The 21918-nt window shown below is 43.1% G+C and overlaps 2 protein-coding genes across 2 annotated transcripts in view; one reads left to right on the top strand and one right to left on the bottom strand.

The window, feature by feature from the left end:
* Positions 1–516: 516 nt before the first annotated feature.
* Positions 517–9833, bottom strand: serpinf2a (serpin peptidase inhibitor, clade F (alpha-2 antiplasmin, pigment epithelium derived factor), member 2a). The gene is made up of 9 exons (XM_037748087.1): positions 9688–9833; positions 6540–6608; positions 6195–6450; positions 4902–5045; positions 4722–4764; positions 3858–4003; positions 2973–3115; positions 1783–1987; positions 517–1438 (listed from the first exon to the last, which is right to left on the bottom strand). The coding sequence occupies exons 2-9, from the start codon at positions 6591–6593 to the stop codon at positions 993–995; spliced, it is 1437 nt and encodes a 478-aa protein (XP_037604015.1). The 5' UTR covers positions 6594–6608; positions 9688–9833; the 3' UTR covers positions 517–992.
* Positions 9834–14301: 4468 nt separating this feature from the next.
* slc13a5a (solute carrier family 13 member 5a) overlaps positions 14302–21918 on the top strand; it is a 13695-nt gene continuing 6078 nt past the window's right edge. The window contains exons 1-8 of the mRNA XM_037748086.1: positions 14302–14545; positions 16405–16533; positions 16793–16929; positions 17274–17482; positions 18046–18216; positions 18591–18777; positions 19223–19345; positions 19451–19663. Coding sequence (XP_037604014.1) covers positions 14432–14545; positions 16405–16533; positions 16793–16929; positions 17274–17482; positions 18046–18216; positions 18591–18777; positions 19223–19345; positions 19451–19663 — 1283 coding nt within the window. The 5' untranslated portion in view covers positions 14302–14431. The remainder of the gene's footprint in view (positions 14546–16404; positions 16534–16792; positions 16930–17273; positions 17483–18045; positions 18217–18590; positions 18778–19222; positions 19346–19450; positions 19664–21918) is intronic.

Genomic DNA, 21918 nt, shown 5'->3' with positions numbered 1-21918 from the left:
ACAGAGGTTTCCCGTGTCTTGTGAAGTGACGGGGCTCCGCAGAGAGAAACGTTATCGTCTCCGACCAAAACTCCGGCGTCTCCCCCGTTCCCTCCGACCGCGGTCGGGAGGCTGAGGCGGGAAAAGCCAACACTAGGATCAGCATTGATTCATGGAGAGACCTTGGTCTGGTCAGCTAACATTACTGCCAAGCAGCTGAAATATAGAGTGATATTGTGCTTTTAGCTGACGTGTGTCTCCTCACTGTGTTGAGCGATGCTCCTTCATGTCTATGTAGAGCGAGCACAAGCGCCAGCAACAGGACGCTGACTTTAGTTGACTTAACGGACACAGGTGAAGCTGTTAACAAGACATTTAGGATTCTTACTAACAGTCCCTTTAAAGGAAGTGTTAGCTTTTGGTTCATAATTTTGTCCTAAACCAGTCTGGAAGAGACCTGCAATCCTGGGAAAAAATTGGTTTTCGTTTCTCGCACTTGAAGCGTTAACTTCACTCAAACCAATAAAGCTCTCCGTCCACAAATCAAATCAATTTACACATTATTTTATTTATGTCAACGTTTTATTTTCTGTGACTGAATATCAAATTAAAATCATCACGTTGTAGATAAAACATCTGCAAAGAAAGAAAAAGACTTTTAACATCATAATACACGACTTGGTTTGTTGTTTTTGAATGAAAGAGTTTCATGTTTCTGTTTGACAGAATCTTCTTTCATCAGCTGGAAAACCTAATAAGTGTATTATAAACATCATTAAACACCCTACTTTAATCATCACATCAGAAACCTGACTAATTTGCTAAAAACATAATCAATGTGGAAAATGAATCCTCTGAATCTACTGAGAAGGAGAAGTTTGACAATTTGTGAAATACGCGGAGAGTTAAATCTCAGCGAGAAACCCAACAAGCATATTTCCAAAACAAGTCGAACTATTCCTTCAGATTTAAAGCTTCCGGCCAGTGCAGAGTCGTCTGGTTTCTTCTCGCCGTTACTTCCCATCGCCGCCCTCCAGTTCGTTCACAGGCTGCAGCTGCTTCCTCTCGGTGGCGGCGGCGGCGCTACACGACTGCACCTTCGTCGCCTCGCTGCTCGAGCTGTTGCAGTGTTCGCTATCTGTGTCTCTTTTCTTGACATTCTCCATCGCCGGTTGGTCGTTCATGGTGCTGAGGGGTATGGGGTCGTTGTCGGGGGCGGGGTTCGTGACGACGCCCATGAAGAGCGGGGCCAGGGAGGCGTCGTCGACGAGGGCGAAGAAGAAGGGGGAGTTGGCGGAGAAGAGGGACACGGAACGCATGGAGGTCACGACGGTGGTGGCGGACGCTTCCACGCCTTCCTCGCTGAGCTCTATGGTGCTGGCGTGGCGGACGCTCGCCACCGTCAGAGGCTGGTCGGAAATGCCGGAAAGGTCCGGACCTGAAAACAGAGAGCCGAGGCCTGATGGAGAGAATCAGAGAGAGAGAGAGAGAGAGACAGGAAACACGACATCGTTGGTTGACGTATGTTGATGCATCAGGATACTCAGTTTGATCATATTCACTTCCTGGTTTGGCACATTCAGGCTAAACTGACCAAAGACGTATATACATAGACGCCGCATTAACTCCTGGACAACGTGGGCGACATATTGGACCAGGAAAGACTGGTCCAATATGGCGCCCACGTTGACGTATCTCTGCAACGGGCTGAAGCGTCCAATGCGGCGTCTATGTATACATGTCGGTATACCGTGTCCAGGTATCCAGACATCCCTTCAGTCTTAGTGGAGCTGATGTTCTCACCCATGCTGGTCAGCGCCTCCTGGAGCTCCTGGCGGTACTGCAGCTTCAGCTTGGGTAAATTGACCTGCATCGTTTTCTCCTGAGGTAAACGTCTGTAGAGGTCGGAGATGTTCAGTCTGGGAAGCACCGCCGACACGTTTCCTCTGCCCGGCAACGGCTTCACGATTAAGAAACTGGTGTTTCCCTTGAAGGGAAAACTGGCAACCTGCCGGAGAGAGAGACGGACTTCCTCTTTAGTTCTGTTATTTCTTTATAGACGGGTTTCTTGTATAAAACAAAACTGGATTTCTCATTCAGGAGGCAAAACCTCTTCGGCAGCCGTTGTGATCAACGTAGATTTCTCATTGTTTGCTTGGCTCTCCTTTCCACGCTTCCCATTCATTGTAAGCAGCCGTGCAATGCATTCTGGTAGCGTGGTGACGCAATTCGAGAGACGAACCGTCACATCGGCCGCTCCTCATTTGCATAAAGTTGAGGTCTAGGATACATTATGCAAATCAGGGGCGTCCGACGGGACTCGCCGCTTCTGGAAACTCTCAAGAAACTTTTAAACTAACCGTTGTCGATCTAAAATAAAGACAGATTCATCAACTTCCTGGATTATTTCTCTCATTAAATGTTTTCAGAAACACGTTTCAGTGAACTATTTTCAGGACAAACGAGCCGCCATGTTGGTTCCGGTTTGAAAACTGGGAGCAGCAGCCCACGAGGGAAAGTGTTCCTGAGAAGACTGACGACGTGACATCATGACTGAACAATGTCCCCGTGAATGTTTGTGCTGTCAACAGTTCTTCGTGTATCGGTCTATGTCTCAGTCTACGTCTCGGTCTACGTCTCGTCTTAACGAGACTTATTGAACGAGGCTGACCGTCGGCCCACCGCTGATTGGGCTCTCCCCAGAGCCGCCCAGACGCACCAGCGATGGGACTGAGGCGGAGTCGGGAGCTGGCCGAGCAACTCGGAACAGCGAGCAGGTAGCAAGCGGAGACCGGGTAGGCTGGCCCACGCTACACGCCGGCAGCAGGTATGCTAACGAATAGCCCAGTGCTTCTTCATATGCCGGCTGACTAGCTTCGTAGTTACCCCTAGAGAGCCGTGTGAGTATGGACAGACCCCTATTGAGGCAAAGCTGGTTTAGCCGTGACACTACTGTGATGGACAGAATCGGCACCATCACTGATGTGACCTACCTGTGCTTCCAGTGCTGGATCGTCCAGCAGGCGGAGAGGGTACTGGGCCGACTTCATCATGTCCACCAACACCGAGTTCTGGTTGTCCAGGTAGAACGCTCCCTTGGAGGTGCCCAGAGGGTCAAATCGTGTCCGCCATTCACCTGACAAACACAACGGGGGGGTGGGGGGGGACTCATTAGTAAATCTGTTTTTTGACAACCTGAATTCATGAGTCACCTGTGTTTGCATTTTAAGAACTAAGGCAGCACTTCATGAAGAGCATTAGACTCTTTGTGATGCTCAAGGAGCTGTCCTGGTCTGGAGAAATCTGGTCTGATGGTTTTAGGGCGTGAACTGTTTGCTGATGATGTTGTCCTTTTTGGCTCAGACCATGATCTCCAATGGCAGACCACATAACCACATAACCACATTGTCCACGGTTCGATTCCCGGCCAGGGACTCTTGTTGCACCTCATACCGCTCTCCGTGTCTCCCTACACTACGACTGTCAAATAAAGGCATCCTTTCCCTCCAGATTGTTAGATTGCTCTGTCCAGCTGATGGGCAGCAACCAAACCCTCCAGGAAGAGTGCCGAGCATCGATCCCAACTTTCGTAGTGGCCAAACAGCGGTACTACAACTTCCGTGTCCGTCACGTGATGCTATTGGGCCCAGAAAGACTTTTTCCCGTAGACTTACATTGGGAAAGAGACGGATATTTAAATCGTCAGGTATATACATACACACATACATAAATAAGTACCCTATACTTTAAAGATGAGCTTCATTGAGCAGTGAGTGGGACTATAAAGGCAGTGGGAGGTTGGAGGGACCGGATCAGAACCGTGGCCCTCTGACTACATGAATCCCCAAACTGACTGGTCTTTGGTGAAGATGGTTCACCTTTGAAGTACACAGCATTCATGAGCATCAGCACCACGTTGTGTGGAATACTGTCCAGGAAGTTGTGGATGTGACCGTTGGTGGCGTTCTCCACCCACTGGTTGATCTCCTCCACGGAGACCAGCGGGACGGGGGATGACTGGTACCTGAAGAGAAAAACATCTCTTAACTTCCACAGCAAACATGAAGACAACAGGACGGAAAGAAGAGGTCGGTAGAAACGTAAGAAAATGATCCATTATTACTGTGTTTACTTCCTACCACTATTATTATGAGTTTAGTGTTCGTCATAGAGCACAATCCGATGTCTGGGACCGGTACAAATACTTACTGTAAACTGCTCAAACTACTTTTTATATATTTATATTTTAGAACGGGATCAAAACGGACCTCAATTCCCCCCTAAGGGAAGTTGGTCCCTTAGTAGCCGCTGTATTGATCCCCTCCGCCTTAAAGAAGGAGCTTCATCCAGCTGTGAGTGAGACTACAGACCCATTTCCCTCCATGACCAGCAGCCGTCACTAGAGAGCTTTCCCTCCACCTCCTCATCCCCTCAGCTGTTCCCAATCCACCCATCAGCTCTCCAGTATCTGGAGCTCTAAATCAACGCTCCTCACCTCCCTCTTCTCTCTGCTTGTTTGGTCAGTTTCCTGCTCTGAGACTTTTAGCCTTACTGATCTCTAGTTTACAACATTTTGATTGTCTTTAGTCGTCCATCTTTGTCTCAGTTGTCTGAATTTGGGTCCAGATGTTGTGCTGAACCATTATCATTCACTCATTATATCTCAGGTGTGTGCAGGATGTTCAAACTCTGATGAAAAGCAGCTTCATTCAGTGTGTTAATGGTCTGATTGTAACTGATACCTGGCCAGAGATTCCTCAACAAAAGACAACTTCACTTCAAATCCTGAGAGAAAGAAAGAAAGAAAGAAAGAAAGAAAAAAAGAAAGAAAGGAAGGAAGGAGAGAAAATGTAAAAAAGTTGGATAAGACGAATAGTACAATAGATGTGTTTCAGCGGTTCAGCGGTCCTCAGAACACACACCTGGTCTCAGGTACATGCGAGTCGCCACCTCCAGCGACGTGTTCCTGAAGTGAGTCACGAGACCTCCCAGGATGTGGTGGTAACACGGCAGACTGACGGCGTGGAGGCTCTCCAGCAGCAGCTTCTCCGTCTCATTACGAGCTCCTGAGAGACAAATTCAATCTGATCAACATGTTTCATAAAACAGGAACAGCTGATGGACCGTATACAGAATAAACATGAGCAGCCTCTTCAACATGTGGCTTTACATCTGCAAACATTTCCTCACTTTAAATTTGCTGCCACGCTATCAGCGTACTGACGGTGAAACCAGAGGAAAGGTTGTAAAATCAAAAGGTTTATCCAAGATTCCTGCGTAGCTCAGTTTACTCTGTTAACCTAAAGTTAACAAGTTTAACATCAGCAGCTGAAACAGAGCTAACTTTACAAGCAACAGGAACGAAGCAAGTTAACGCCAAGCTGCTCACTCTGCAAGAACAAAGGAGCAGAGGACACTATTGGATTTGAACACAGCAAGGACGGCATCTTTTGACATCTTTATTCAACATAATTAATAGTTATTTTGATAATTATTAGGGCTGTCAATCAATTCAAAATATTGAATTGCGATTAATCACATGATTGTTGATAAATATCCGAGAAGTTTTCGAAAAAAAGTCAGAAAAATGTCCCAAAAATGTCCAAAAAAATGACCCCAAAAAAATGACCGAAAAATGTTCGACGAATGTCCAAAAGCCTGCTACAACCTTAAAAATTGCACGTTGCATTAATGCGTTAAAGAAATTAGTGCTGTTAAAACTAATTTGCGTTAACGTGTTATTATTGCGTTAACTTTAGTAATCTTAGACTCAGTTTGTCAGGTTCAGCTATACATTCAGACTCAGCTCAACTTTAAGGCCTTTGAACACCAAGTTCCTATTTTTTGTCTGAAATTGTCGCATGTTTAAACATAAACACAACCTCACGTTGTGTCAATCACGTTTACACGGGGTCCTCGCGGCCCACCGTTGTCGGTGTTCGGGCCCTAATAAGTACGGGAAAAAACAACGTCACAAACGTAACTTCCAAAACCAAACGGCCTCCTGGTTAAAGTCCTGTGTTTGTTGGACCCGTCCATCATCAGCAGTCTGTCTCTCTTTTTCTTCTCCGTCTCTAGCTCTGAGCGTAGCGTATTTACGAGGATGTGTTTACATTGCAGTCAGTACAGACTACATGGCGTACACATGACACGCCAAAAGCAACAGCGGCGTTCTTATCCACGCTTATCGCCTCCTGCGTTATCGTGTCACTGACCTAAGGTGAGCTGAGCGAGGGCCAACGCCAGGCTGAGAGGTGATAGGACGACGTTGGGCTGCTGCGGACCAATAGGAAGCTTCTCCAGGAGCTGTAAACCCAGTCGCTCGATAGCGCCCCCTATCGCCCGGTGGTCCTCGGGGCTGAACACCCGCCCTCCTCCGCAGCCCTGAACCTCCTCCTCCTCCTTCGTCTCCTTCTCCTCTTCATCGTCTACAGGAACGGAGACATCAGGAGCTGTTGTACTGAGGTCCTCCTGAAGACGGGAGGACAGAAGACAGGGTTCACTCTCTGATGAAACAGCTAGTAAAGTATTTAGTTTACTAGACGGAGGTTTGTTCTTACAGTTAGTCCCAGACAGCAGAGACAAAGCAAGAGAAGAAGAAGACACAGCTTCATTTCCAAACAACCAGCCTGAAAAACACAAAGACACATCATTAACCATGAGAACCATATATAGGATTACCAGAACACATTATTAGATTTCTAACTAATGATGGGATTAGTAATATCTTTTGTCTCCTATATGTGGACAGTAAATGGGCTGAAAATGGGCCCTATATGGGATTGTCCACAGGTTCCATAACGACTCAATGTCAATGCCCACATGGATTTCATGCAGGATTACACTGGGTGTTTTGTGGGCCCCAACTGGGCAACATACCCAAGACCCATCTTGGTCCCAGCTTTAAGTTCTATGTGGGGACTACATGGGGACTACATGGGCTGAAATGTGAGGGTTTGTCCAGAGTTTCAATGTTAGCCCCATGCACTTATTTCCCAGTAGTAACCCAACTAGGACCCACACAGGTAGCCCACATGGGGAGCCCATGTGGGACCTACTTAGTTGACCCAAGTGGGCCCCAGATAAGATGCCCATTTCGGGCCCATACCCACTTGGTACCCAGGTACCCCCAGCATAACCCATGTGGGGCCCACATAACCATGTTGGCTGGGTAATGGACATTGATCTTTAGGGACCAGGAACTAAATCATACAAGACATCAAGGACTGTTGACCACCTGAACATAAAAATACTCTGACCAACATAATGTAGACATGAAGTATTTACTGAGTTGAGAGTTTTGGGGATTCAACAGTTAAATCCTCCAAATTCCGTCCAACGAAGGACACATTTCCTGCTCCTAAGTTATCTGATTAACTGCCTCGTGTGCCTTGAACGCACCTCATGACGAACAACGTCACTATTATTACCTGAAAATGAAACGTAATCTTCGGTCACGGGGAACGAGGAATAAATCAACAACAATAGAATCTGCAGCAACGGGACCAGATTTAGGTATCGGTTCTGGTTTCTGTTTGTAGTCCGAGTAGTATCGACCAATCACATTGGAGCAGGCTTTGGTTGAATGCAGGTAAACAGTCTGTGTGGAGACCAAAAGAGGCGGAAAGCATTGGTTGAAATGCAATCTGGGAACCCACCGGCTGTCATCTGACGATGATTTAACTTTTTATTGGTTTAAAATGAGTTTAAAACAAAATCAAACAAAGTAAAACAATCTGGTCGTAGACGTCGTCTCTCAACTCCACCTCCAGTCTCGCATCTCAAGTTGCTATTCATCCATCTATCCATCCATCCATCCATCTATCTATCTATCTATCTATCTATCTATCCATCTATCCATCCATCCATCCATCCATCCATCCATCTATCCATCTATCATCCATCCATCCATCTATCCATCCATCCATCCATCTATCCATCTATCCATCTATCCATCCATCCATCCATCTATCCATCTATCCATCCATCTATCCATCTATCATCCATCCATCCATCTATCCATCCATCCATCCATCTATCCATCTATCCATCTATCATCCATCCATCCATCTATCCATCCATCCATCCATCTATCCATCTATCCATCCATCCATCCATCCATCCATCCATCTATCCATCTATCATCCATCCATCCATCTATCCATCCATCCATCCATCCATCCATCTATCCATCTATCATCCATCCATCCATCTATCCATCCATCCATCCATCTATCCATCTATCCATCTATCCATCCATCCATCCATCTATCCATCTATCCATCCATCTATCCATCCATCCATCCATCTATCCATCCATCCATCTATCCATCTATCCATCTATCCATCCATCTATCCATCCATCCATCCATCCATCCATCCATCCATCTATCCATCTATCATCCATCCATCCATCTATCCATCCATCCATCTATCCATCTATCATCCATCCATCCATCTATCCATCCATCCATCTATCCATCCATCCATCCATTTTCTTCCACTAATCCGGGGCCGGGTCGTGGGGGCAGGAGGTCAGAGGTCAAGGGACCCCTTTGAAAATGGACATGACAGTTTTTCCTCGCCAGAATTTAGCGTAAGTTTGGAGTGCCAGCTAGTCTGACATGGTTGGTACCGATGGATCCATCAGGTTCTCTAGTTCACTATGATACCAGGATCTTCACTCTAGCTTTAAAACTGAGCCGCTACAACCTAAAAATCACAAGTTGTGTTAATGCGTTAAAGAAATTAGTGGCGTTAAAACGAGTTTGCACTAACGTGTCATTATCACGTTAACTTTGACAGCCCTAGTTTTTTAGTGACGTTTGTGTTTTTTGTTGCGTTGTTTCCAAACGTTTTTTACATAGGTCTTGGAAAAACACCATGGTTGGGATAAAATTTGTATTTTAAGCCCAACTAGGTGGTTTTGTTGCCTAAACCTAACTGCGGCCGTTACCGTAGTTTTGTTGCGTGGCGTAAACACCTTCCCGTGACATCAGGTTGTTTTTTTAGAACAAATATTCAAATGTAATTTTTGGCCAATTTTGGCCCTACTGGTACACGTTCACATGAGAATAGCATGCTAGCATGTATGTTAGCATTAATCTTGACGTTCAACTGAAGCTGTAGTTGGTTTAGAGTTGTCTTGTCAGGAACTAGAGTAGTTTATCATGTTGTCCTGTTGATGCTGCTGCAGGAGACGTCAGACAATCCATCCAGATGTTATCAGGATATTTTAGTCTGGACCAAAGTGTCTGATGGATGGACGGACATCGTCGTCCACAGAGCTACGATGCATCGGGCTAAAGCTGCGTATTGACGTTGTTATTCATGGTGACGTTGTCTACCAGTGGATCCGTTTAGTAGCTTTAGAGTCACTTGAGGTTTCTGATGTGGCCGCTGTGTTTACCAGAAGACTAAAGGTTACTGTTTCAGAAGTGTTTTTGGCTGAGCTGCAATACGCTGAATACACAGAACACAGAATACACTGAACTACATGAACCATACGACTCAACCAACACCGAGTACCAGATAAGACTTCATATACACAGTCTGGATCTGTGGATCTATAGAGTAGTAGCTTCTAACTCCACCACTCGTTCTATATCTGTATAAACTACAGGTTGTTTTAGCTGAAACTGACTGAAACTTCTGTCCAGACACTGATTCAGTCCCAGAAGACGTTGGGTGAAGTGGAGTGGAACTCACCTGGCTTGTGTCTGATGTGGAGGCAGACGATGAGAAAGCTAAAAGGTGATTAAAATAAGAGTAAAGACGGATGTGTGCAACCTTCTCTGGGCTGGACGGCGTAGTGGCTGGACTCCCCGGCTGACGCCCCCACAATGCTCCGTTAATGATCAACCACCACTGGTCCGGCTCGATGTTTGGACACTACAGTATGTCAAACTAAAGAGACACACTGGACGGGTGTAAACGTCTCTAGAGACGACAAAGACAGTCAAACTAAAGAGACACACTGGACAGTTGTCAACGTCTCTAGAGATGACAAAGACAGTCAAACTAAAGAGACACACTGGACGGGTGTAAACGTCTCTAGAGACGACAAAGACAGTCAAAATACAGAGACACACTGGACGGGTGTAAACGTCTCTAGAGACGACAAAGACAGTCAAAATATTTGGCTGTGAACGCGTCTTAGCGGCCGAGAGACGATCACATTCATTGATTAAGGTTCTCACAGTAAACTGATGTATTTCCAGTAGTACGTTAGATACTACGACACAGTAAACTGATGTATTTCCAGTAGTACGTTAGATACTACGACACAGTAAACTGTCTGTAGTCTGACTCTTTACTCCGAAATACTCTGAAGGAACGCCATCATTTAGGAAAATCCACCACCCAGAGACTCACTACTGACTCACATACTGTATCTAAAACATGACAAAATCACACGTATAACTTCATATCTTTATCATTATCATCACAGTCACCTTCTGTATGTAATAATCATGAACTAGAACGCTAAACTACAGTAAGCAAAAATAAACTAAACTAAGCTAAACAACAATGCTGAACTAAAGTAAACAAGGCTAAAACAAAGGGAACTAAACAACAAATCTAAATTAAACTAAGCTAAACTAAACTATAAACAACAAAGATATATTAAACTAATCTCTAAACTAAAACACAAAACTAAACTAAACTAGATTAAACTAATATAAACTAAGATAAACTAATCAAGACCAGATTAAATTTATATAAACTAAGATAAACTAAACCAAACTAATCTAAACTAAACAAAGTTAAACCAAACTAACAAAACTAAACTAAACTAGGCTAGATTAAACTAAGATAAACTAAACTAATCTATATTAAACCAAGTTAAACTTATATAAACTAAGATAAACTAAACCAAACTAATCTAAACTAAACAAAGTTAAACCAAACTAACAAAACTAAACTAAACTAGGCTAGATTAAACTAAGATGAACTGAACTAAACTAATCTAAACTAGACTATCTCTAGTCTCCCAGTGGAGGGTAAAGTGAGTCTCGGACTGTTTAGTGACTCGTCCTCCAGCTTCGTGGCCTCGTGGCGTTCTACTCTACACATACATCAGCACACAGCGAGGGCGTGGGCGTGGGCGTGTGTTTACCTTGTTCTGACCGCCTGGTTCCAGCTGAACGCCCCCACAATGCACGTCTGTAACAAACAGGGTCCTCACGCCACCTCCGTTCACCTCGATCCTTCTGATCCTCCTGATCCTGAGGTTGGTTTCATTATTACGATGTAAATATCTCCCACATTATATTATTATTATTATTATTATTATTATTATTATTATTATTATTATTATTATTATTATGTAAATATCACCCACATTATATTATTATTATTATTATTATTATTATTATTATGTAAATACCACACACATTATATTATTATTTGTATTGTTATTGTTATTATTATTATAATTATTATAATAATAATTACTATTCTTATTATTATGTAACTATCACCCACATTATATTATTATTATTATTATTATGTAAATATCACCCACATTATATTATCATTATTATTATTATGTAAATATCACCCACATTATATTATCATTATTATTATTATTATTGTTGTTATTATTATTATTATTATTATTATTATTAATATTATTATTATTATTATTACTATGTAAATATCACCCACAGTGTGATTAAAGGATCTGTTTATTTAACGGGGTGATGTTCTTTGTTCAAATGAACACAAACACATTCAACTAATTATTGATCATTTTTATTAATTCTCCAGAAGTTAAAAATGGTTAAATTTAGCACCAAATCTGAGTAACATCTCAAACAACTTATGAGACATAATAGAACATGGGAATGACAGTCATATACTTCTATCATCTATACTACTCTAACAAGTATATTTTATGTAGTAAGTATACTAAAATATATGTACTAGTAGTATACTTGTAAGTGTACTACTTCAATACGTCTTGGGACTAAATTGGCTCTTTTTAGTGTATAAAGGTAAACTTTAAGAATAAGAATAGTAAACTCTGAGTACACAAACACCTAAGTTTTATTTTATACTGTAACTATACAGACTATATATAAGTATACTGATAGTTTACTAGTTTTATACTTTATATTCGAAGTATACTCTCTTATTTTAAGTTTTAAAGAAGTATACTAATATCACACTTGAATAGACTTATTTTCGGTCCCCTACACCTCTAAAACAGAGGGCAGGATAGCAAAGGGTTAACTCTCAATTCATCACGATGGTGCTACATCTTTAATCCTCCCCCTAGAAACACAGAACCACAGATTTGTCAGCAGATGTCACTATTTTACCAGCATCACTATTTACATCTGAAGGGCTTCATCACAAAATACTTTCTATTTTAATGTGGGTGCCACTTAATGACTCACAATTATCATAACTTTAATTTAACCGTTATTTTCTGTATATTTTTTCAGGTTTTAATCACTTTGTTGGATCAGATCTAACAGAGATTTCACTGATTTTCAACCGCTTGTTTTACATCAGAGTGATGAAAGTCAGACATGTGAACACTCCTAATGCACAAAAGCCTGGTTAATAATAGAGCCGTACAAGACGGTATCATCAGCATAAAGACAGACATTGCAACGCTCAGTTGGAAAATTATTATTATTTATGTGTAACAACGAGGCTAAAAATACTGATCATTCTGATTGTGTTGTTTTTGTTGTCATTTCAGCATCATGCTGTTCTGTGTTTATATTTATTAATCCGTCACTTCATTAGTTTTTAAACATCTTTCCAAAAGACTGCAGCTGAAAGTAAACCAACAGCAGCACATTTACAGAAATGTTGATTAACGTGTGTTGTCCTTATATATATATATATATATATAAAGAAATGAAAGTACATGCACAGTCCTGTTGTGTCCACTGGGTGGCAGCAGAGGACAAACTGATGTCTCTCTTCACTCGACTGAGTGCTGAGAGACTCTGGTGGATCCAATGAGCCCAACTGGATTCATGTGTGATGATATTAGTCCCCGTAGGAGACATTTCATTGACCTCACTGTATAAAATGACCTGTGGTGACCTCTAGGATAATCACAGCCTCATGAAACTTTACAGCCACAAACTAGAGACCTAGAGCATTCAGAGGATGGATGGATCAAACTAGAGACCTAGAGCATTCAGAGGATGGATGGATCAAACTAGAGACCTAGAGCATTCAGAGGATGGATGGATCAAACTAGAGACCTAGAGCATTCAGAGGATGGATGGATCAAACTAGAGACCTAGAGCATTCAGAGGATGGATAGATCAGACTAGAGACCTAGAGCATTCAGAGGATGGATGGATCAAACTAGAGACCTAGAGCATTCAGAGGATGGATGGATCAAACTAGAGACCTAGAGCATTAAGAGGATGGATGGATCAAACTAGAGACCTAGAGCATTCAGAGGATGGATGGATCAAACTAGAGACCTAAAGCATTCAGAGGATGGATGGATCAAACTAGAGACCTAGAGCATTCAGAGGATGGATGGATCAAACTAGAGACCTAGAGCATTAAGAGGATGGATGGATCAGACTAGAGACCTAGAGCATTCAGAGGATGGATGGATCAGACTAGAGACCTAGAGCATTAAGAGGATGGATGGATCAGACTAGAGACCTAGAGCATTCAGAGGATGGATGGATCAAACTAGAGACCTAGAGCATTCAGAGGATGGATGGATCAAACTAGAGACCTAGAGCATTCAGAGGATGGATGGATCAGACTAGAGACCTAGAGCATTCAGAGGATGGATGGATCAGACTAGATCCAGGATCAGAGCGGGTTTCTGCTCGCTATCCAATCATGTCAAGAGTTTTCGATCCCAAATCACAGCATGTCTTCTTCTCTGGTGTTTCTCGAGGTCTTGGTGTCTTAATTGGTATTCTGGAGGGATTATTGATCATATTGATTAATTCTCCAGTGGTAAAAAAATGGTTAAGTTTGGCACCAAGTTTGTGAAACAAATGATATCAACCCAAAAACTGCTGCAACAACTTATAAGACACAATAGAGCATGGGGATGATTCTGATCATCAGATACCTCAGATATAATCCTGTTATCTTCAGATATCTGCTGCTTCAGAACAAACTGTGAACTTCAGCTGATTCTGTTGAATTAGTGCAGAAAAAAGATAAAAAGTGACGTAAACGGGAGATCCGATTTCCTCTCCTGTGTTTACTCTGAGATAAAGACTGCAGGGGCACAGTGTGTGTGTGTGTGTGTGTGTGTGTGTGTGTGTGTCGCTCACATAGAGTTAATATTTAGTGTCAACGGTGAAATGCATCTCCAATAAGAGAGAAAGAAGGAAGGAGGGCAGCAGACAGAGAGAGAGAGCAGAGAGAGAGGAGACTCATTGATACAGGTGTTACTCTGACTTTAGTCATTTAGACTTCATCATCATCATCATCATCACCATCCATGGCAGTTCTTCCTCTACGGGTGAGAATGTTGCGGCAGGTGTGGAGGTTGAAGGGCGTCGTCATCCTCGTCTGCAGCCCGTTCATCCTGCTGCCGCTCGCCTTCAGCACCACGGTGAGACCAGTTTAACCAGTCTAAATAACCAGTTTGCTGAACACTTGCAGTTTAACCTCTTTTACCTGACGGACCCGGTACCGGAGCTGTGTGTTAAAACACTGCCTTTAGAAACTTCCTAACATCCTGTGGTGGTCTTTCTTTCTGAATAGTTTCTAAAAGACGAGGCCTTAACGCGACTAAAACAACAAGTGGATTTGTCCAAATAAAGTTTGTTTGACAATGATTTCAATATTTTAGTTACAAAATCAACGCAAGAGAAATTGTATTTTAACTTTATAATATTTTGACCGTTTTTATATTGAATGTACATACTTGACTTTGGATTATTTTCTGTTGTCTTATCTATATTGTTATTGATCTTATTTGTTATTATCTAAGTTTTACTTGATCATACATCATTATTATAATAGAATTACTCCTTTTGGAGTCAAAATCATACAATTTAGTTGTTTTTTATTGAGGTCCAGACTGTTTAAAAGTGAGAGCAACAACAACAACAACAACAACAACAACAACAACAACAACAACAACAACTTTCATCTATTTAAAGGATATCTTTTTACTTCCTGACACATTAACAGGCTTCATTGTCTCCTTTAACAGCTGTTTAGATTGTTGTCAGGCCATTAAAGAGGCGTTATCAGTCATTATAAGCCCATAGATGTGGGTCAGTAGGGGCCTACTACACCCCATAGTATATTCACATGGTAGATCACTGAAAAAAGGTATAAAAAAACACAACAACGACCTTGGTAATAATGCAAACACCAGACTTCAACCAGGAGGCCACTACTGGTGCCCCGTGTGAGGCCAAAAGTCAACGTTGATTTATTTGTCACGTAACTTCCGTACTTAAGTTACAGCATTTCTTGAGTTATTTTAACTCAAACCATGATCTTTTCTTAAAGCTAACTAAGTAGTTTTATTTTGAAAAGACTGGACATTCGTAGGAAAATGCACAAAAAATCTGTTGTTGAAAGTCGTGCTGAGCGTCACGAAAAAAAACAGCGAAATTCATGTTTATGTACACAAATCTAATAGATGTGACTATTTCAAGAACTGTTTTGATTGGACAGATTCTCTCCCTTTAGCAGCTCAGACTCCCAGCAGCCACTGGGGCTCTTTAACGGATCACTTCACCTCATCGTTATTCAGCCTCTCTCTGAGTTCTCACATTGTTCACCACATGCAGCTTCACACGGATTCTCCTAAACGTTTGTTTCATATATAACAAAATACCTCATATACGTCAGTCACGTGTTTCTTTCTATTGAACCATCACTACTCACGCTGATGTTTCAGCTCTTACGTTTGTAGTTTTGTCCGTCGGTTCTGTTGGTTTTGAGAACTTTGACTCACCATGTTCTCAGCTGGATTCTGGAGTCCAGCAGGTGAATGAGTCTAAATCAACACGTCTTCACCTTTCTACAAAAACACCTGTCGTTGTTCTAGTTTTATATGTTATATAACGAGGCTTTGAACACAGATGTGACAGTGAGACGGACTGACACCAATCAGAACCTCCTTATACTTTAAAATCCCCTTAAAATGTTGATATTGATATAAAGTATTTCATCTTTTTGATTCGTGTACATCGACACAAAATCCCCTTTTTTTTCGTGACGCTCAGCACGACTTTCAACAAAGTATTTTTTGTGCGTTTTCCTACGAATGTCCGGTCTTTTCAAAATAAAACGACTTAATAAAACTACTCAGTTAGGTTTAGGAAAAGATTGAAATTCAGATGGAAACGTGACGACTGTAAGTTGTTGTGGGTCTTAGAATTAATATTAACCTGGAATGTTTTTATCTCTCTCTGTGTGTGTGTGTGTGTGTGTGTGTGTGTGTGTGTGTAGGAGGCGGCCTGTGCTTATGTCATCGCCCTCATGGCGTTGTACTGGTGCACTGAGGTGCTGCCGCTGGCGGTGACGGCGTTGCTGCCGACCATCCTGTTCCCCGTCCTCGGCATCATGGAGTCTAAAGACGTGAGACTCACACAAACACTCAGAGTACTACAGCTGGTACTACTAACTACTGTAGTATGATACAGTCTGCAGACATACTGTGGATATATTACATTATAGAGTTAATATAAAAAGCCTTTAACAACAACAGAGGCTCGTTAAAGATTGAATACCAGTAAGCAGTAAATATCAGCTGTTGAGACGTATAAAGGAGCTTTACTACATTATTGAATATAAACTGTGTTGACGTTATTAGTAAATCCTCTCTGTTGTTGTCCAGGTGTGTATGCAGTACCTGAAGGACACCAACATGCTGTTTGTGGGGGGGCTGATGGTGGCCGTCGCCGTGGAGCACTGGAACCTCCACAAACGCATCGCACTCCGAGTTCTGCTGATGGTCGGCGTCCGACCCGCCCTGTGAGTCACATGATCTCCTGCTCTGTACTGCACCAGGATGAACGTTTGAGTTATTAACAGGGGTATAGGACAAGTACAACATGTATTAAAACAAACGAGTAAGTGTAGAGTGCCTCCAACTTGGTTTTTGGCCGTCTCCAACTTGGTTTTTGGTCGTCACCAACCTGGTCCTGGTCCTGGTCCTGGTTCTGGTTCTGGTCCTGGTCCTGGTCCTGGTCCTGGTCCTGGTCCTGGTTCTGGTCCTGGTCCTGGTCCTGGTGTTCTGGTCCTGGTCCTGGTCCTGGTCCTGGTTGTCTGGTCTCGTTTGTTGATGAGGATTGATCTCCTCTTCCTTTGTCTCCAAGGTTGATGCTGGGGTTCATGGGAGTGACGGCCTTCCTGTCCATGTGGATCAGCAACACGGCCACCACCGCCATGATGGTCCCCATCGTCCAGGCCGTCCTGGAACAGCTCCACGGCAACGTAGAACCAGAACCCTCCTCCAAGACCCAGAGAGGGAGTGTGGACGTACACCAGGAACATCAGGAGAAAGCCAGCAGCGTCCTGGAGAACGGTACGACTGATGCACTGTGCTGCCAGGATATTTAAAAGCAGTTGTCATTGGAGATAATCCAGAGTTACGCAGAATCGTCCAATATCAGGGTTCTCGTCTGGTGGTTCGGTTGAGACGTTGAACTTGTCTGGTGGTTCGGTTGAGACATTGAACTTGTCTGGTGGTTCGGTTGAGACGTTGAACTTGTCTGGTGATTGAGTTGAGACATTGAACTTGTCTGGTGGTTCGGTTGAGACGTTGAACTTGTCTGGTGGTTCGGTTGAGACGTTGAACTTGTCTGGTGGTTCGGTTGAGACGTTGAACTTGTCTGGTGGTTCGGTTGAGACATTGAACTTGTCTGGTGATTGAGTTGAGACGTTGAACTTGTCTGGTGATTGAGTTGAGACGTTGAACTTGTCTGGTGGTTCGGTTGAGACGTTGAACTTGTCTGGTGATTGAGTTGAGACGTTGAACTTGTCTGGTGGTTCGGTTGAGACGTTGAACTTGTCTGGTGATTGAGTTGAGACGTTGAACTTGTCTGGTGGTTCGGTTGAGACGTTGAACTTCTGAATGTTTCCTTCCAGGTGTGAACGGGGCAACATTCACACAAGGCAACCCGGAGAAAACCAGCAACCTATCAGACAACATGTCCTCTGAGCAGGAACTGTTGTCAGGGGATCAGATGGACAGACGGGAGGACGTCAAACCGACACCACAAGACAAACCTCCATCAGACTGCAGCCACAGTGAGACTGGTGAGTCCACATAGGACATTCAATTCAATTATGTTGAAGAAAACCCTGATCTTTTCCTAAACCTAACCAAGTAGTTTTGTTGCCTAAACCTTTCTGTATAATAATTAGCCATGTGCTTCTGTTTGTTGCATGAAGAGTGTGTATTTTCAGAGCAATGGGCCGTCGCAAAAATGTGTTTGTTCATTTCTTTTTGGGACAACGGGATGTCGGACATCCCGTTGTGCTTTAGGTCCAATCGGAATTTTTCAGACTATTGGGGGTTTCGGATAATCTGAACATTGGTCAGTCTAAAAACGGATGCATGATGTGTAAAATGATCAGAACTGGTAATTGGTAGTAAAACACTGGATGAGTCTACAAACTGTGGTTGTTAGTGGTCGTCTCCGTGGAGAAGGCGGCCGTCTGTCAGATGGAGCTGGAGGAGCTGAGCGACGAAGAAGAGGAGAGGAGGATGATGAGTAAAGGACTCCTGCTGTGTGTCTGTTACGCCGCCAGCATCGGAGGCACCGCCACTCTGACCGGAACCGGACCCAACCTGGTCCTGATGGGACAGATGAGCGAGTAGGTGCTAACACACAAACACAGACGGAAACACGGAAACACGGAGCCAGTAACACTCGTTACTACGACAAGAGAATTAATGTTGTAGTTTGAAGTTAAGATGTTCAACCAAAGAGTTTAGAAGCAAAGAGACGAAACTCTGGTGTTGTAACAGCCGCCATTTTGGACTGAAAACGCTTGTTATATTTATAATATTTTATTGTTCAACTCAGGTCATTTCAGTAGAATCTGACAATAGGATAGAAATAATGTAGTTTTACTTTTGTACGTCTCTCTGTAGGAGGACGTTTTACTGGCGTCCGGTAGTCGCTTTCAGTCCAAAATGGCGGCAGCGTAGCTCTGCTGCTGGGCGCTGATGTTGACATGGAACCAACTATTGACTTTCACTTCTTAGCGATATACGTTCTTTCACTCTTAACATAACCTGTGACTTCCTGTCTTGTAGACTCTTCCCTCAGAACGGCGACGTGATCAACTTTGCGTCCTGGTTTGCGTTCGCCTTCCCCACCATGGTGCTGATGCTGACGCTGGCCTGGTTCTGGCTGCAGTTCCTCTACATCGGCTGCAAGTGAGTCACCAGAACCCCCAAACTAAAGAAGAAACAAACCCGTCCACCTGCACTTTAATTTGCAGATCATTAAATGTACGAAGTTGTGATGTTGACTCGTTGCAGCCTGCGGAGGACGTGGGGTTGCGGCGCGGTGCAGACGGAGAAGGAGCGAGCGGCGTACGAAGTGATCAGAGACGAGCACTGGCGGTTGGGACCGGTGACTTACGGAGAGGTCAGCGTCCTGGCGCTTCTCGTCCTCATGGTGGTGCTGTGGTTCACACGAGACCCACGCTTCATGGACGGCTGGGCGACCCACGTCTTCAACGCCAAGGCTGAGTGAGTACCAACGAACCAGGATACCAGTACATGTTGTGTTTTCGGTTGTCGGTTCATCCTTCTCATCAGCAGAAATAATGCTAGAACAATGTTCAATAAGTTTAGATTTAATCGACTCTATTGGATGTGAGACCTGTGAACATGTTTCCTCTGTGTGTTTCTATCTACTCAGTCTGGACTGTAGTTCTTCTCTAACCTAGAATACGTTCCTGTGTTGATGTAAAGTGGAACACAGACTCGGTTCAGGTGAATGAATGAACTCAGAGTGTTGTTGGAGGCAGACCTTGCCTCGGGGCAAACACACAGGAATCAGAGGCGATGAACAAACAGAGGAAACGTGTCCTGGGTACAAACTGTAGACCGAATTCCGTCACCGCATGAACCCAACACACATCAAGTCACCGAGGCCGCCGGCGTTCTCACCTTTCACCTGCTAGGATGAAGAAACACACCTAAACATCACTCAGGTCTTCACACGTCAAGTTCTGCTGTCAAACTTTATATATTTAGATTATTATTCAACCCCAAAAAAAGAAGCAAACAATCCAGATTGCAGAACTTTTGAGTTTCAACCAACAGCAGAATCAGTTGAATGTAATTAACTAATAAAAGATGTTAAACAGATTCCAAACTCAAACTCCAGAGTCAGGGGAAGAAGTCCGCGTAGGTCGGAGGTTAGGGTGGATGGATCAAATAAACCAACGTATCCTCGTACAGCGGTTCGTAGGATATCTACACATGTTCAGCAACACGGGACAGTTTCTGCTCGTTACATACGTACAGGCTTTTCAAAATAAACCTCCGTCTTCACAGGAAACTACTTGGTTAGGTTTAGGAAGTGATCCTGGTTTGGGTTAAAATAACAACGTAGGGGTCGTATAGATCTCTTCTCATGAGATCACGTTGGTATGGCAAACATCTCGTCCACATTTGGAGACATTTTTCGGTCCCTATGTAGGAAGACGACGCCTCGTTATCAAAACTCTGATTGATTTGAGATCAACAGCAGCCAATCAGAGACCTCTAACCTGAGGTCAGCTGTACCAGAGGTCAGCTGAGTGTCGCCACAGGAAGGAAGTCATACGTGTTCACATGTCATAGTGACCTCATCAGTGTTTGGTGGGTCACATGACTAGCGCAGGATGTCATCGATCTGTTTGTCCTGGAGGATGTTTTTGTCCTGAAAAAAACACGACTTCATTTCTGAGAAGAGACGAAAACAATAACAACCTCTTCAGAATCAGGAGGTTTTATTGAACTGCAAATTCACCCGACTGGTTTTATTCATTTAGATTTAACAAAAACACTACAGCATGTAAAAGGTGAAACCTGCACAGAGAGAAACTCTCTCACGTCAGATCAGTCTGTAAAGATATGATCAATGATTCCTGACAATGATCCTGATATATCTGACTGAAAATCAAACATGTTTACTGGATTCATTTAGAGAGAACGGTATGTGAAAAATGTCTGAAAAAAGTCCAGAAAGTGTCAGAAAAATGTCAGAATTAAATTTTCTAAAAAAAATGTCCAAAAAAGTCCAAAACATTTCTGAAAAAAAATCCAAAGAAATGACCTTAAAAAAGATTAAAATTTATAAATATGTCAGAAAAGTGTATAAAAAAGTCTAAAAAAAGTCTGAAAAGTGTCCAAAAAAAGTCCAGCAAATGTCCGAAGGAAAGGATGAAGAAAAGTCCGATCCTGGTACCATAGTAAACTATAAACCTGATGAATCCATCGGTACCAACCATGTCAGACCAGCTGGTCATGAAGAGGTTAAATAACGCTCCAAACTGTCATGTCCATGTTCAGAGGGGTCCCTTGACCTCTGACCTCCAGATCAGTGAATGTAAATGGGTTCTATGGGTACCCACGAGTCTCCCCTTTACAGACATGCCCACTTTATGATAATCACATGCAGTTTGGGGCAAGTCATAGTCAAGTCAGCACACTGACACACTGACAGCTGTTGTTGCCTGTTGGGCTGCAGTTTGACATGTTATGATTGGAGCATATTGTTTTATGGTAAATGCAGTACCTGTGAGGGTTTCTGATCAATATCTGTTATTGATCTGTGTTGTTCATTGATTTACAATAATAAATATATACATGCATTTACATAAAGCAGCATATTATACACTCCCATGTTGACAAGAGGATTAAATACTGGACTAATCTCCCTTTAAGGTACATTTAGAACAGATAAAGTCAGATGTGTCTCCTGGACTGGTTTTAAAGAGGGGTGGGGAGGTAGT

This window comes from Sebastes umbrosus, chromosome 17, assembly GCF_015220745.1.
Source record: "Sebastes umbrosus isolate fSebUmb1 chromosome 17, fSebUmb1.pri, whole genome shotgun sequence".
Taxonomy (NCBI): Eukaryota; Metazoa; Chordata; class Actinopteri; order Perciformes; family Sebastidae; genus Sebastes; species Sebastes umbrosus.
This window is presented reverse-complemented; position numbering and strand designations above follow the sequence as displayed.

Coding starts and splice junctions, on each gene's coding strand:
- serpinf2a (XM_037748087.1), bottom strand. CDS start 6,593: ATGAAGCTGTGTCTTCTTCTTCTCTTGCTTTGTCTCTGCTGTCTGGGA. Junction 5,046..6,194: donor CCTCGCTCAGCTCACCTTAG/GTCAGTGACACG, acceptor TTTGTCTCTCAG/GAGCTCGTAATGAGACGGAG. Junction 1,439..1,782: donor GGAGGCGCTGACCAGCATGG/GTGAGAACATCA, acceptor TCTCTCCATCAG/GCCTCGGCTCTCTGTTTTCA.